This window comes from Peromyscus eremicus, chromosome 20 (assembly GCF_949786415.1).
Source record: "Peromyscus eremicus chromosome 20, PerEre_H2_v1, whole genome shotgun sequence".
Lineage (NCBI taxonomy): Eukaryota > Metazoa > Chordata > Mammalia > Rodentia > Cricetidae > Peromyscus > Peromyscus eremicus.
In genome coordinates this window covers 60024391-60041481 of record NC_081436.1, presented here as the reverse complement: position 1 = coordinate 60041481, position 17091 = coordinate 60024391, and the positions used below count along the sequence as shown (strand labels likewise).

Here is a 17091-nt window from a genome sequence, read left to right as displayed (position 1 = left end):
TCTTTTGTTTGTTTATTGTCTTGTTCTAGTTTTCTCTTATATATTCTAGATAATAATCCTCTATCAGATTTATTGTTGATAGACTTTTTCCTGTTTTGTTTTTTAATTCTATGAAGACTTATGTTGGAATTTCGATGGGGATTACTTTGGATCTGTAGTTTCATTTTCGTAGGGTGGCTGTTTTCACAATATCATTCCTACTGATCCCAGAACGTGGGAGGTCTTTACGTCTGCCGTCTTCTACAGTTTCTTTATTCAATGTCTTAAAGTTTTTATTATGCAAGCCTTTCATTTGCTTGGTTACAGTAATCCCAAGATATTTTGGTTGTTGTTGCTGAGGCTGTTGTGAAAGGTACTGTTTTCCTGATTTCTTTCTCAGTCTTTCATTTACTATCAGGAAGGCTACTGATTTTTGTGTTAATTATTTGTCCTGCTACTTTGCCCGAAGTGTTCATCACCTGTAAAATTTTCTTTTTTTTTTTGTATAAAGTCATATCATCTAAAAATATAGTTTGACTTCTTCAGTTTTGATTTGTATCCCCTTCTTCTTTCTGCTGTTTATTACTCAAGCTTAGACTTCTGTCGTATTGAATAGGTAGGGGAGCTTGGCTGTCTTAGTTGGGTTTTTATTGCCCTGCAGAGACACCTTGACCACAGCAACTCTTATAAAGAAAACATTTAATTGGGGTAGCTCACTTGCAGTTTCAGAGGTTCAGTTCATTATGATCATAAAGGGGATCCTACCAGTGTGCAGGCTGACATGGTGCTGGAGTTGAGGGTGCTCCATCTTGCAAGTAACAGGAAGTCGACTGATTGTCACACTGAGTGAAGTTTGAGAAAAAGACCTCAGAGCCTGCCCCACAGTGACACACTTCTTCCAACAAGGCCACACTTCCTAATAGTGCCACTCCATTTGGGGACCATTTTCTTTCAAACCACCACACTGGCCATCCTCTTCTTCATTTTAATGGAAATGCTTTGAGTTTCTCTCTGTTCAGGAAGATGTTGTTTGTGAGCTTATTGCAAATTGTCTTTATTATGTTGAGGTATGAAAACAGAATATTTACATTACAATTTATAACAGTAGCAAAATGACACTTAGGAAGTGGCAACGAAAATAATTTTATGGTCAAGTGTCACCACAACATGAGGAACTGTATTAAAGGTTGCAGTGTTAGGAAGGTTGAGAACCACTGCCCTCCTCTTTCCAGAACTTTTACCATGAAGGCATGTTAGATTTTGTTTCTTCGTGTAATGAGATGAGATTATGTGGTTTTTGTCTTTTAGTAATATGGTAGTTGTTGTTTGTTTGTTTGTTTGTATACATTTCTGAGATGAAGTCATGTTGATCCTGGTTAATAATCTTTGTAATGTGTTCTTGGATTTGGCTTGCAAGTATTTTATTGAGCATTTTTTTAATCTATGGTCATAAAGCATGTTGACCTGTAATTGTCTTGAGTAGTCTTTATGTCACTTTTTATCAGGGTAATAATGACTTCATAAAAAGAATCAATGGTCCTTCAGTTCATTTTTGCAGAATAGTTTGAGGAATATAATATTAGTTCTACTTTGAAGGACTGACAGAATCCTGAGTTGACTCCATCTATCCCTGGACTGAAGGCCATGCCCTGGAGCCTTGAATTAATATCCCAAAGTGCATCCCCCTAGGTTGCTCAGCCCCTCGAAGGACCTGCAGTCAAGGGTATAGTGGACGGTCCATCTCACTGGGGGACTCCAAATGTTAAAGGTGATACTTGTGAGGAAAAAAGACCAAGTCCATGATTGTCCAATTGAAGCATGCTTTATTTTGGGTGCACCCAGAACTGGCCAGTCAGCTGCCTCCCCTAAATCGGGATTTGAGAGAGCAGCCACTGCTGGCCTATTGAAGTCCCTCTTATAGGAGAGATACGGTGTTTACAGGGTGAGGGAGTGGTGGTTATACATTGTTAGAAGGATGCAATGAAAAGAAGAACAAAAACAAGATATACATCAAGTGGATGAGGTTATAAGCAGTTTACGTCATCTGTTATGTCCCTTATGACTGATGATGTTCATTAATTCCATCCTTTTTGTGCTTAGTTTTTGTCTGGATATCTGTCTATTGGCGAAAGTGGAGTATTGAAGTTGCCCACTATCACTGTGTTAGTGTCAGTATGTAATTCTAGCTGTCGTGGTGTGTGTGTGACCTTGTGTTGGGGCGTAAATGTTTAGTAATATCTTTTTGATGATTTTTTTCTTTTAATTAGTATGTAATGTTTTTCCTAATCTCTTCTGACTAATTTCAGTTTAAAGTCTATCTTTTATTAAAATAGCTATGTCTGCATGCTTCTTAGTTCTATTTGCTTGAAATACCTCTTTCCATCCTGATTCTCTAAACAGATGTCACCCTGTGTGTGTTTCTTGGAGGGAGCAGAATAATGAAGCCTGTTTTCTAATCTAATCTCTTCATCTTTGTCTTTTTATTGTGAACATGAGACCATTAATATTGAGTTATTAATGTACAATACTTATTTATTCCTTTTGTTTTGCTGGTTTGGTGTGGCCTTTCCCCTGTCTATTTTGATTTACTGCTTTGGGATTATTTATTCTTTGTATAATCTTGGGTGTAGTTAACTTTCTCTTCAGACTGAAGTCTTCCTTCTAGTGACTTCTATGGTGCTTGACTAGTGGACAGGGCTCGCTTAAATTTGTTTTTATTGTGAGCTGTTTTTCTTTCTCTCTTGGTTGTGATAGTTTTGCTGGGTACAGTAGTCTAGGCTTGCACCTGTGATCTCTCTGAGCCTGTAGAACATCTGTTCGGGCCTTTGGGCTTTCACAGTCTCCATTGAAAAGAGAGATGTTATTCTAATGGGCTTGCCTTTGTGTGTAACATGGTCTTTTCCCCTTGAAACTTTTAATATTCTTTCTTTGTTCTATATATTTAGTGTTTTGATTATTTTTGTATTATGACTTTCCTTTCTGGTCCTGTTTATTTGGTGTTTTGAATGCTTCTTAAACCTTGATAGACATCCCTTTATATTGGGGAAATTTTTCTTCTGTGATTTTTTTAAAAAATATTTTCTCTGTCTTTGATACAGATTTCTTCTCTCTGTCTTAGTTTTGGATTTTTCATGGTATCCCAGATTTCCTGGATATTTTGGGTTTTTTTAAGATTTAACATTTTTCACTGGGCTATCTCTTTCTTCTGCCTTGTCTTCAAGACCTGAAATTCCCTTTCTATGTCTTTTAATCTTTGGTGAGGCTTATCTCTAAGGTTTTTGTTTGACCACTTGAATTTTCAACTTTTAGTTTTATTTCATTTTGGATTTTCTTTATTAGATTCTATTTTCGTATTTTAAGTTGTTGTCATCATCCCGTTGAACTGTTTTGTATTGTCAGGTTTCACTAACCCATGTGCTCACATCCCCTTAGCCTTTCCATCATTGCCGTCTTGAAGCTCCTGTCCTGGGCTCCAGCTAAACTGCTTTGCGTGGCGCCCGTTACAGCTGTCGTAGGGTTCCTGCCTCCTGGAGGAGTCAGATCGTCTAGTCCGTGTTGGTGCTTTGTGCTGATCCAGGGAGCTGGAGTCGGGGGATCTGAAATGTTTCTTGGTGTAGATATCTGGTTGTCTTTGTTGTGCAGATGTTCTGTTCTTTGGTTGCTGTTACCTACCCTGGCCCTAGTGAAGTGTAGTGACTTTGAGGTCCACAGTTAAGGGCAGAGCTATGTCTCAGCCAAGTGTGGTGGCTGTCAGGTCTCTGTTACAGTGTCCCTGGTTCTGTGGATCAGAGGAGTCAGAAAAGAATGGAGATGGGTTAGAACCAAAGGATAAAATGGGCATCAAGAAAAAACTAGGTGGACCCTGGGTTCACAACATGAGGCGAGTCCCTAGGGGATGGATCTGGCCTGGAAGGAGGGCCTTCTGTTGGCAGACTGCTGAAGGACTAAGAATAACTGGAGAGATTGCAATGTTGTATAAGGAGAGTAAAGCGTGCCTGTCTGTGTTCAGCCCAGTGTGGTGGCTGTGCCTGCCGGCTAGAGAATGCTTCTGTGGATTACTGGGAGTCACAAAGGCATGAAAATGGGCTAGAAGGAGGGCTGTACTTATCATTTTTAACTACTGTATCTTTTTATGTGATGAAACTCAACACAGCAGTTCCATCACCCTTGCGTATGGCTGTCATGTGTTCACCTCTTAGTTTTGCTTTTTTTTCCATTGGTGGTGCTGGCACCTGGTTTTCATCTTTCTCTACATCATAATTCCTGCCACCAGTCTGCATAATGTCAGTATTCTCCCAAAATATTTAGTCACCGGTCACATATGTCCTTAACTGTCTCAGATATAGTGAGCTTCCTGCACAGTTCTGCTCTGGGGACACACATGGAGGTTATCAGTGAAGTTCATCCTGTCTTTGTAATCTCCATGTACATGCTACTCTCCTCCTAGATTCTGAACATGTGCGTGTTTCCTGCTTCCTCTCTATCGGGTTAATTTTATGTGTTCTCTTATTTCAGTAGCAAGCTCGGCTCTCCTGATGCTTTAGTGGGTCACTAGTCTCACCTGCTCTTACTTATCCAGAAGTTGAATGAATTCCCAGGAGTATTGTAACCTCCCTAAGATAGTCTTCCTATTTAACAAAGTTCAATCTTCATTCATTCCTTCTCTTGCACAGTGAATGGCTCTTTGAACTGAATACCCAGCTTTTCTTTAGCTTAGTTGATCCCTTGAAAGGGAAAATTATGCTCATATTGAAGCATATGCACAGACCAGCTTTCATCTCTAAGTATCCAGGTTTTTAGCTTCATTTTTGAGATCGCTTGTACTCTGATCTGATAATTCTTCTATGAATATGTATTAATAAATTTGGGGGGGCCATAATATGAATGTATTATATCTAGAAATGTCCAAGTATAGTAAATACAAATAATATTTTAATATTTTTGAGTATTATCTACGAGGCAGAAATAGCAGGAAATAAACATGGAGTAAAGGTGTCCAGATTGTGCTACTCAGTGTGGTGTTCCCAGTCCCCAACTGGTCAACCAGGAAAATCTAGGCTTTCACTTAGGAGACTACATAAAAAGCTGAGTTTTGTTTCTTTGGGTGGAACAAAGGAGGTTTAAATAATATTTAGTAAATTTGCTACTTCAGGAAAGAAATAATAACTAACTGTAGGAGTCACATTTCCTTTCCTTCTTGTCAAGTAAGGGTGACTATTATTTGACCATTGTTTGTTAACACATCCTCCCTTGAGTATATAGCCTCTCCATAGTTTGAAAATAAACCTCCATAACCTACTGATTTTCCTGATACTTACTACTGCTGTGGCTATGCATGTACAAAGGAATTACTGATATTTATAGTTGGTAACCGGTGGTGGATTTTTATGTAACAGTTCCATTTAGGACACAACAGCTCAATTTTATCTTAAAAAATCAACAGAAATTAGATTCATGTCATTATAAGGGAGGGTGTCAGTGACATAACAGGAGCAAAATAATTGAAATAATATTAACATTTTAGTGCTTTTGGAGCATTGTCATAAGTCATAGCACAACATGAATATGAGGCAATAGTTCTTGATTATTTAAAACCTATGTGTTCTGGTAATGGTCTTAGTGTTATGTCTGTAGGTACTGTGCACACTTTGAAGTATTACCTAGGGCTGAGGGTTAGGACTGTAGGTACTGTGTACACTCTGAGGTGATTACCTAGGGCTGAGAGTTAGTACTGTAGGTACTGTGTACACTCTGAGGTGCTTACCTAGGACTGAGAGTTAGTGCTGTAGGTACTGTGTACACTCTGAGGTGCTTACCTGGGCTGAGAGTTAGTACTGTAGGTACTGTGTACACTCTGAGGTGCTTACCTGGGCTGAGAGTTAGTACTGTAGGTACTACATACACTCTGAAGTGTTAAACTAGGCCTGAACATGGAAAGTTTATTCACTGAAATAGCCACTTTGAAGAATATCTGTATGATTGATTTGAAGGAAAAAACACTTGAAAAGGATACAGATCAAGGTAGATGGAGAAAGAGAAGATAAAAGATTTAATAAATGAAATATTATAATACTTGGTAAATATTGGGAACTAGAATTTTAGGGAATTATTCAAGAAAAACTCTCAGTCTTGTGTTTTGGGTAACTTGGTACATAAGGTGTGGTCACAACGACTGACACTGGGGATAAACTTGTCATACTGGGCCACAAGGAAAGTTTTGGAAATTCTGAAAGCTCTGAGGAGAAACCTTTAGCACCACCTGCAGTAAAGACTATTCAAGCTAATCCACTAGTATCAAAATCTGTATCAGAGAATGCTGAAAAAACAAAGAATAGACTTATCATGTGACCCAGCTTTACAACTCCTGGCCATTTACCCTAAAGACTCCGAGCCAGCGTATCATAGAGGTACCTGCATATCACCATTTTTCACACCATTCATAGTGGCAAAGTTATAGATCCAGCATATGTGTCCAACAGCAGAGCAAATGATACAGAAACTGTGATTTATACATATCGTGGATTGTTTTTCAGCCGTAAAGAAGAGTGAGGTTAGGTCATTAGCATTACTGTCATGATCAGTGATAATTGTAGCCTGCCAGGTTTGCAGCTGGATAAGACTTGATGACTTCCTGCCCAAAAGCTTGGGTAGTACTTCCCAGTTCTTTCAAATCCAACTGCCTGGAAAAAAAAAAAAAAAACTTAGTTTTTGTCATTATCATTCTTCCTGCTGACAACTTGCTTTATTTTCTCTAGCACATTTATATTTTTTAATGGCACTCTCTTAATTCCTTGGTATTTTTTTCTACATCAGGTTTTTATATATGTTATATTTTTATCTATCTTCTTTATGGAGTAATGTTTAATGTTCTTTAATAAATACATTAAATTCATCCTGTTCTACTACCTCTTCAAGCTACTTTGAGATTGTACCTTCCTTTCTTTACTTAGGTTAGTTTTCAAAAGTATATTTTTGTTTGTTGTTTTTGTTTCTTGGGACAAGATATCACTTTTAGCTGGCCCCCGCCTTGGTATCCTCTTTCTATGTCAATTTCTGGACTATAGACCTACTCATCTCATTCCCATCTGATTACCTTGTCTGTTTGACTACATACTTTTATGTATTGCTTCCTTCACATTATCATATCTTCGGCCTTCACCCTCATAGCTTCTTCCCTGTCTCCCCCACCTTACTGAAGTGATCTTTTCCATCCCTGTAGCTTGTCACCCTTTATTCATGTTTGTTCTGTGTGTGTGTGTGTGTGTGTGTGTGTGTGTGTGTGTGTCTGTGTATGTGTGTATCTGTCTGTGTATGTGTGTCTGTGTGTGTGTCTGTGTGTGTGTCCGTGTGTGTGTGTGTCTGTGTGTGTGTGTCTGTGTATGTCTGTGTGTGTGTCTATGTGTGTGTGTCTGTATGTGTGTGTATGCGTGTGTCTGTGTGTGTCTGTGTGTGTGTGTGTGTGTGTGTGTGTGAGTGTGTGTGTGTCTGTGTGTCTATCATGTCTTCCTGCAGCTTTTTTGGTGTGTAATATATTATTCTCTTGTTTCTTATTCTACCTATTGACTATTTCTCAGCCTTGTTGAGTTTTTCCTCTGACTTCTCAAGTCCTTGCCTTTTAGACTACATGTTTTCTTATATCTTACCATGCTATGACTTTGACCAAAAGTCTTATTACCATGTGTAGTACATAGCACATCATGTGAAGTCAACACATATGCATTGTAAGGATGAGTGAATATTAAATTAGTATAAACCAGTGACTTCTTAAACTATCTTTCTCTTGAAAAGTAGAGTTCTCTCACTGGTTAACATATGCACAAAATATTCCTCCCAGACTACATAATATTAACTCCAAAACTCCATTTATTAACTTCCCAAGAAGTTTCTTTTAATAGTTCATCTTCCATTTTTGTTGATAGTTCATCATTTCTGAGTGTGAACTTTTAAACATACATGTAAGGGGTTTCTTGGGGTGTCAATATGTACTTTTCTATCAGTTAATATGGTTTGGCTGTCACTGTGAAGCGGCTGCTGAGCACAGCAGCAATAAGGCATACGGGGATTCGCATCACACCCATTCTTTTTTTCCTCTAATGATTTATTGATTTTTATTTTATGTGCATTAGTGATTTGTCTGAATGTCTGTGAGGGTGTTGAATCTCTTGGAACTGCCATGTGGGTGCTAAGAAATGAACCTGGGTCCTTTGGAAGAGCAGTTAGTGCTCTTAGTCACCAAGCCATCTCTCCAGCCCTGCATTACACCCATTCTAAGGAAAGCTGGTTGAGTTTTCAGGCTTGATTAGAGAAATTGTTGAATATGGTAGCAAGACATTGGATTATATTTTAACACATTGTCTCATGATAAATAACAGTACACACTCTGTTCTTTAGAGACATACCTTTAAAATGTTATTTTATGGAATCTTCAAAGATCTGTAAAAGTAATGTCCAACTAACATCTTAGTGGAAATTTTTTACTTTTTATAATCAGGATCCATTGAAAATAGAACTAGTTCATCCAATATGAATTTCCCAGAAAAAAAGATAATCATTATGTCAGGATTTTAATATGCTGCATGCTCTCATTCATAGATAAATAATTCTTCCCATTTTAGTTTTGTTTCTGTTATTTTTTCAAATAACAATTAATTATGAGAAGTTCCAATTCCTAATAAGTTCTCCGATGTCCTCAAGGAAGTTTATCACAGTGTGTTCATACTTACTAACACGAATTTTCTTCCTTGTTCAAAATTGTGGTTTTCCCTAGTGTTTTGAGAAAATTGAGATTTTTGATCTTCTGTTCTTGTGACTTCAAGTAATGACTATTTTAAAATAGCTCGGCAGTCATAATGATGCTACTCATTTGATGACAAAGCTTTTGATTAGTAGTAATCATCTTCTTCATGAACAGTGTCTCACTTCCTCTCAGCACTGTCTGTATTTGCCATCATTATATTGTTACCAGCTTGGCTGAGTCTGTATATATTGTACTTTTGAGTAAGTTCAGTTGCTTTTAAATAATACATTTTTTTTAATTCAGCAGAACTACTCTATACAGAAATGCTGTCATGCCAGGGCTAATTAAATCTGTCTTCTTCTAAATTAAAAAAGGAGTCTTGTGCCTGCATGATGCTTGTTTATCATCATGTTCACGGTGACTATTTCTCCAGTCTGCCTTTCCCTCTCTTTCCATACCTCTTTCCTGTTACTGGGGTTGAAACCCAGCATATCCCAACATTTCTGGCACATGATCTACCATTTACCTACACGTCCTATTGTGTCTTGCAATACACTTAATGAAAACAATATAATTTTTAGAAAAGGTGAAATGCATTTGACATATCATGAAGAATGTGAAAATTGTATCTTTGAATTTGAGTCTTATAATATTAGTTGTTATGGTAATACAAATATGTGTATAGGTTATATTAAGTATACCCTCAGTCTTATTTTAAGGTTTCTGGTAACGTCCTATAGTTTTTATTTGGCAATGCAATTAACATCCCGAAAATTTTTTAGATAGTAAAGACATTTGAACAAGTGACCCTTCTGTTATCATCTTACTATCTACACATACACACCTAGGTGAGGATTGCCTATCTGGAGATTGGATTCCTTCTTCGCAGATAAACTCATGTCTTCATGAGATAGTGTTTCCATATACGTCCCAGACTAGAATTGAACCTCATGACCCTTTTTCCTTCAACTTTCTAAATTTTAGAATTAAAGAGACCCGGGGGCTGAAAAGATGGCTAAGCTGTTAAGAGCACTGGCTGCTCTTCCAGAGGTCCTGAGTTCAGTTCCCAGCACCCACATAGTGGATCACAACCACCTGTAGTGTGATCTGATGCCCTCTGCTGGCATGAAGTTGTGCATGCAGATAGAATCTTCATACATAAAACAAATAAATGGTTTTTTTAAAAAAAGAATTAAAGGGAAGTACCACTACATACAGCTCACATCTTACTTTTTAAATTAACTTCAGAGCCAGGCATGACAGTGCACTCATGTAATTCTAGCATTCAAAAGGCGGGGTAGGAAAATGGAGAGTTTGTGGCCAGTCGATTCTACAGCAGGGAGATCCTGCTGCATGAGTAAATAAATTAAGCTGGGGTGATGGCACACACCTGTTATCCCAGCACTCAGACGGTGAAGCAAGAGGATCAGCTGGTCAAGAACATACTTATTTACATAGCAAGTTTAAGACCAATCTGGCCTGTATGAGACCTTGTCTCAAAAAGAGAAAATTTAAAAATACAGAGATGAATAAATGAATTCAACTTTGTAAAGGAAATAAATGACTAATAACTAAGTAACTTTATGTTTCATAGGTTTGTTTTTAAGTAAATCTAAGTGTACTTACTCATGACTTTTATAATATGAATATAAAATTTCTTCATCTTTTTTCATGTACAACAGGTTCTCAGTCAAAAGTTAAACTGACTCATTAATTTCTGAATATTGCTTTTAAACATTTTATTGTGCTAGTTGTTTTGAATTTTTTTAGATTTATTTATTCATTTATTTAATGTGCATTGGTGTTTTGCCTGTACATATTTTGTGTGAGGGTGTCAAATCCCCTGGAACTGTAGTTACAGATAGTTGTGAGCTGCCATGTGGATGCTGGGAATTGAACTCAAGTCCTCTGGAAGAGCAGCCAGTGTTCTTAATTGCTGTGCCTAATCTCCAGCCCTGTTTTGAATTTCTTATTTTGTGCATATTTGTACTATTCTAGAGGTCTGTAGTGATGCTCTGTGTGATACTTACTTTGATTTGGAGTTGTATCCTTGGAGTGAGTGGGCATGTAGATGGAAGTAAGCTATAGAAAGGAATCCTGCAGGTTGGTTCTTCCCTGGAACCTTTCCTAAATCTCCTGTATTTTAATTGAAAACAATGGCCCAAGGTAACAGAAGTGATTAAGTAGAAAATTTTATCAGATACTTAGAAATTTTAAAAATATTTTAAGAATAGCCCATTGGACAGAGAAAATGTTTCAAGACTCAGTTAGCTTCACTAAATGTCCTGAATTTTTTTTCCCTTAAAAATTCCTGAAGGGATACTAAAACTTAATGGTCTTTCCTTTTTAGATTATCCGAGTAAAGACTAACATTTCAATCAAAGCACATCTAAATTATTTACTTCCTTTTTTGACTTTTTGAAATTAAAACATAATTGCATCATTTTCCCATTCCTTTTCCTCTCTTGAACTACTCTCAGGCACCCCCTTGCTCTTTCTATTATACACACCTCTACACACACACACACACACACACACACGCACGCACGCACGCACGCACGCACGCACCCCGCCTGCTCAGCCTGTCTACTGTTACCCTTGTGTGTCAATCCTTACTTTCTCATCCTGTCCTATCTCGAATGCTTTTCTCAGTCTGCATGTGCTGGTTGTCATGGCGGCTCTTCTTACCTTACTGAGACTCAGTGTCAGGTAACTGAGGGATGATTAGCCAGTTTCCTCTTAAAATGCGTTCAGTTTGCACTGCAGTCCTCTACATAGTGGTGAAGCACCGTGCTGTATCAGTCCAGAAAATTACAAATCAAAAATGTAAACTATTTTAAGCATTGATTAAAATTGTAAACTATTCCAAAATATAATTGGGATGGATTATTAAGTCACTTTTTAAAGTACTGTTTAATTGTTTTCCTAAAGATTTAAATTTACAAGTGAAGTTTTCTTGTTTATGCTGTGTACTTTTTAACAAAACAGTGGCTACCCTTTCTAAAACAATGCTTTATGTCTAGAATAAAATGAGGTAAATAAATTAGGATTACTAAGAAAAATACTTCAATTGGAATACAAACCACAGCTCAAGAACTCCAGTTAAACACTGAACATGTTAAACCTTATAAATAGCTATTTATTGTTTCCTACTCAGTTGTTGATACTGAGGCTGTGTATGTATTCTTCCATAAACGAATGCCTAGTCCAGTGTTGCTAGAAGTGCTAGGTTTCCTTATCTGGAGCATTGGGGTGATTCCTATGGGGCTGTGTCATTCCCTGAGTGCTGCTGTGACTCTAACCCCTAAGCCTTAACTGATCACTTCTAGTCTTAGCTGGTAGTGGGCACAGAAAGTACAGCTTGACCTTGTGTGTTGCAACATTTAAAATATAATAGCTGTCCATTACTGTGACAGCATTTATAAGGAAAATTCTACCTTCTACTGTGGTCTTTTTAATCTTTCACTTATTAACCTACTTTCACTCAGTCTATGATGAGTATATGTTTCATATTATTTGTGGTAATAAAGATATCTGGAAAAATGTTAAAATTATCAAACCATTTTCACTAAGGAAAGAAAAATCTTTATGAGGTATTTTTCCTAAGGTGGGGATGTTTATTCTATAAATAAACAGAATCCCTTTGAGACATGAGACATGTCAGGACATTTGAATTAATATTATGTCCCTCGCCTAGAATTATGTATCAATTATTTTTAAAAATACAGTATCAAAAAAGTCAAACCATACAATGTAACAGTATATATACGTGTGTGTTTATGTACGTGAATATATATACATATATATGTGTGTATGTATATATATGTATATATATACACATTTCACTTGAAAAATTGCTTGACTAGGTAAGAACAGATGAGATTTTTGACAACTGAGTGGACACCAGTGTCCTGTTGTGATCACTATAGATACTTTATTAAGTTTTCCCACCAAATGCTATGTGAGAGAAAAGTTTATTAGACTAAGATCACAATAAATCATTGAAACAAACATAAAGCTTGGTATTCTTCATAATACAGGTTTTTAGAAATGTAAGAAGTACAGAGAAATATAGCTGTGCAGCCTTTTGCTTTTACTGACCTGTTGCAATGAGGGCAAACCAGAGGCCTTGAACTAAGAATGGGTCACAAATTATTGGTCACATTTATTTTCAAAAACTGTGTTTCCTCTAAAATAGAATTTCAGAAGAATAGAACTATGAATTTTATGCTGAAATTCCAATTAATTCATTTTTATGGTAATCAAATATGTATATTTAATCTTGGAGATCATGACGTTTTTGATCGTGACTGACCTTTAAGCTGAGCCGTCTCTCCAGCCCCTCCCCTGCTCTGGGTGTGTTTAGAAACAGTACTGAACTTGACGTAGGAAATCAGTCACATAAAAGCTCTTTAAATGATTGTACTTCTGTTTTGTTCTGCCACTTTAAAGTATTATTCAAAGATATAAAACAATATAGGATGAATCTAGTACTGTTTCTAATAGTATTTGTTTTTCCAAATCTGTATGACATATAATTCATGATACTGAGGATATTGTGTCCTTTTTTTATTACTTTTCTCTAATCGCCCATTTTTTTTTTGATTTTCAAAAATCAGAGCGTATTTGTAGGTAAAATGGTTCAGCCCATGACGTCACTGCTTGCTCTCCCTGTAGTCTGTAAATAATTCCTTTCCTATGAGTACTTTCAGCTCAGATGGTAACTGTTTGAAATGGATTTTGGTCATATATGTTGCTTTTGAGTTCTAGAGCAAAAGTTGATGTTGTTAGATTTGTCTTCCAAATCATGGAACTGAATTATAGCCATTTGTTGATCTCATCAGGGTGTATAATAAGCATTATTGAAGGCTCCAACAGAGAAGTGTCAGTAATTCTTGGCCATAGACTAAGTATTCTTGCTTCAGAATGCTGGTTGGAGAGGTCTTTATTTTTTTATTTTTAGTTTTCCTTTTGAAGTTCCAGTTTCATCTGACACCTGTCTTGAGTTGTTTGGTCTACCTGGATGCACTAGGTGGATGGTGGAGTTCCCAGTTCTCTGCAGAGTGAAGTCTGTGTGGAGGGTGTGTTTAGATATGGATACGCACTTCCAAGCTGTCCTATTTTCCTGTAACCTCGTTTTTATTCTTCTGCTTAAAACATTCAAGCTATCAGTATACTATGACAATGCTATTAACATTTTTATATCTTACTCCGTTTACTAATAAACATCCTGCATAACTTTCTCTTCTCTGGAAAGTACTAGGAAACATTGGTGAATGTCTTTAAATTAGGATACAGCACACAGCTCCCATGTTCTCTTCATTCTGGAAAGCAGGTAGCTGGGGCTGCAGTGATTATAACTGAGCAACTCGGTTATAATTCAATTACTGGGAATTACTAATAAAATCAGATTTGGGTTCTCTAGAACTTTTTAAGCTTAGTCAGAAATTACTCAGGATGTGTTGGGAAAATTCTTTTTTTGCATACACAGTAATTTTAAGCAATTTTTTTTTTTCAAAATCAGTTTGATGCATCATGACCAAATAGCAGAAGGGCACTAAAGACCAACTGAGCTGCTTTCTGACTAACGTTTCAGGGATTGTGAAGCAGCAGATAGACAGCCATATCACAGATCCAGATCAACAGAACAGCGGCCTCTCCTAGAGCGGACCACCACCCGCTCCAGATCCTCTGAACGTCCTGATACAAACCTCATGAGGTCGATGCCTTCATTAATGACTGGAAGATCTGCCCCTCCTTCACCTGCCTTACCGAGGTGAAAGATAAATCGATCAGACTAACTCCCCTGTCTGCTCTGCCAACACACCATCTTATTGTCCCACCAGTAAATGGTCTCGTCATTTTTGGCTGCTCACCAGTACAAGTCGATACTAACCTGTCAGTGTCAACACACTATTTATATTCAGTGGATATAATAGTGTGTCATTACCATTGTAATTTGTTTCTTAACTATCCTGATTGCATTTGTTTCATGATTTCTCATTAGTCAAGAGTTCTGGGTAAATCCTGTCATAACTATCATTTTCTTCCACAGAAGGAGAAATTACTGTGCTCATTAGGCATGATTTTTCTAATAATCATCACAATAGTAAATAAGCTAGATGTATTTAGTTTCTATGAACATTAATATTAGATATCAGAATTTTCTTTAGCTGAGTTTGAAGTTACTTGGGGGTTTTTTGTAGATTCATGAAATGTTTTCTAATAAAAAGGATATTTAGTATAAACTTAAGCAAAAATCGATTGTGTCCAAGGTGGAAGGTTAGTTTTAAGAATTTATACTATAGTAGAAAAACTATAAAATTTTATTTTTTAAGTTGTAGAATTTTCTACTTGCTTTATATGAATAGATTGGTAGTCTATATTACTAATTTCATGTGTTTTCTATAGGCTTTGTGTGCATGTATGTGTGTGTGTATACATATTACACCAAAACATAAACATTTTTGGTGTTTAAGTAACTGTTCAAATGTCCATATTTGTTTTGTTCTCCTTTTAACCAGCAGCAATCCACGTTTAAAAATCACACTAATACAGCCGTTTCATAAACCAGCTAGCATACTGAACTGATTTAGTGCTTACTGAAAATATATTAATGTGCATCTTGTAGGTCTCACCCTCGGACCGGGTCTGTCCAGACAAGTCCATCAAGTACTCCTGTAGCAGGACGAAGGGGCCGGCAGCTGCCACAGCTCCCACCAAAGGGAACACTGGAGAGAAGTAAGTTCTCAGTTTTCTAATTATGCCATTAGGAAATACATGTGGGAGCTGGGGTGAATCAAAATTTTCTATTATCATTGTGTTATTATCTTCCTGTATTTAGCTGTGTGCATGACTTCATTTGACAGTAGTTATATTTGTGAATATAATATATATTGCATGTAAAAATTATGCTTGGAGATAAAAAGAAACAATCTTTACTCGTTTTACATTTCAAATTTGAATAACTATATTTAAAATTTAGCAGTAGCCTCATGCAAGCAGCTGGATTATAATGTCTTTGCTACATCTAGGATTATGAAGTTATTGGTGATTATACAAAGTTTATTAGTAACTAGCTAAATCAATTTTCACAACATTGCGAGGACTAGTTAGCTGATGCATGACAATGGTGGTCCTTCTCAAACCTGGAGTGCAAGCAACAGGTAACCCTGAATCCACAGTAAAAGATGCATGTTACACTGATGCTGTTAGTAACTGGAGAAGCTGACACACTCAAACACACTTCTCAAGCAGTTATAAATCTCGGTTAAATTTTTTCTACAATCATGGATAACAGACAAGAGTAATTTTAACATCTTTTAAATCAGTCCCTCTTTTTAGTAACTCTTTTTCAAAGCTGTGTATGTATATATCCAAATCATCATTTAAGTTTTCTTTAACAGAAGATCAATTCTGTAACTTTAAAATTCGTGTTGTTTTTAACCCCTATGCTTTGCCCCCCACCCCTTTGTTTTCGTTTTATTTTGTTTTCCCTAGACAATGGAGTCAAGGAGATAGACCCTTATGAAGGTCTGTACATGAGGAGGGTTTGTTTGTGCTGAAAGCCTTTTGGGGGGCTGTGCAAGCAAAAATAAACCCAACTGCAACTGATGTCCCTTCGTTTGTATATATACAGTTGAATTATTTTGTTTTCTAGTTTCTAAGAAAGTACACATTTTATTTTCTGTGAAATAACACCATGGGATTTAATTTGATTAAAGCAAAAGTATAAAGCATTTAACTTCTTTTAAATAACTAGATAATATTTGTTCTTATAAAACATTTAATTTACTTTTTAAACAAAATTCTGGATTTTGAATGAGACTATAACCAAACATATCAGTTGCAGTCTGTGTTTATGCCTTTGAGGACATATACAGAGTCTGGCTATATTTATTATTTTATATTTCATTTGTATTTTTGATGATCCTTTTATTATTAACTTTGACTTTCTACAAAAGAAGTTGTTGAGCTAGATAGTGGTTGTGATTTGTATTTCCTGTTTCCTGTTTTCTGTTGTAGCAAATCTGCTTAGAGTATTCAAGGATAATATGACAGTTTTATGCCTCTATTATCAAACACCGCATTACACCTCGAGAAAAAACACTGAGGCGTAATATGTGGACTGTCATACATTTGCTAGTGTGATAAAAAGGCGCTAGTTTCTGAATTATGAAATTGCTGGCTGTGTTTTTTACTGCTGAGTCTCCAGCACATAGAAGGATGCCTAGACTGGAACAAATGTTTATGGAGTTAACAAATGAAACACTGTCTTCAAAAATGAAGTAGTACCTCACATAGTACATAGATTGCTACTAAAAACTTGTCATGGTGTGTTTATAGAAAACTCATAGTCCTGTGACATATTTACA

At 36.6% G+C, this 17091-nt stretch overlaps 1 protein-coding gene across 3 annotated transcripts in view; it reads left to right on the top strand.

The window, feature by feature from the left end:
• Positions 1-17091, top strand: part of Rims2 (regulating synaptic membrane exocytosis 2) — a 473841-nt gene that overhangs the window by 294659 nt on the left and 162091 nt on the right. For 2 of the 3 annotated variants that reach the window (XM_059247963.1, XM_059247962.1), the window contains 2 exons: positions 14313-14492; positions 15348-15457. In XM_059247963.1, the coding sequence (XP_059103946.1) occupies positions 14313-14492; positions 15348-15457 (290 nt within the window). The remainder of the gene's footprint in view (positions 1-14312; positions 14493-15347; positions 15458-17091) is intronic. The other variant, XM_059247965.1, reaches the window with a different exon arrangement.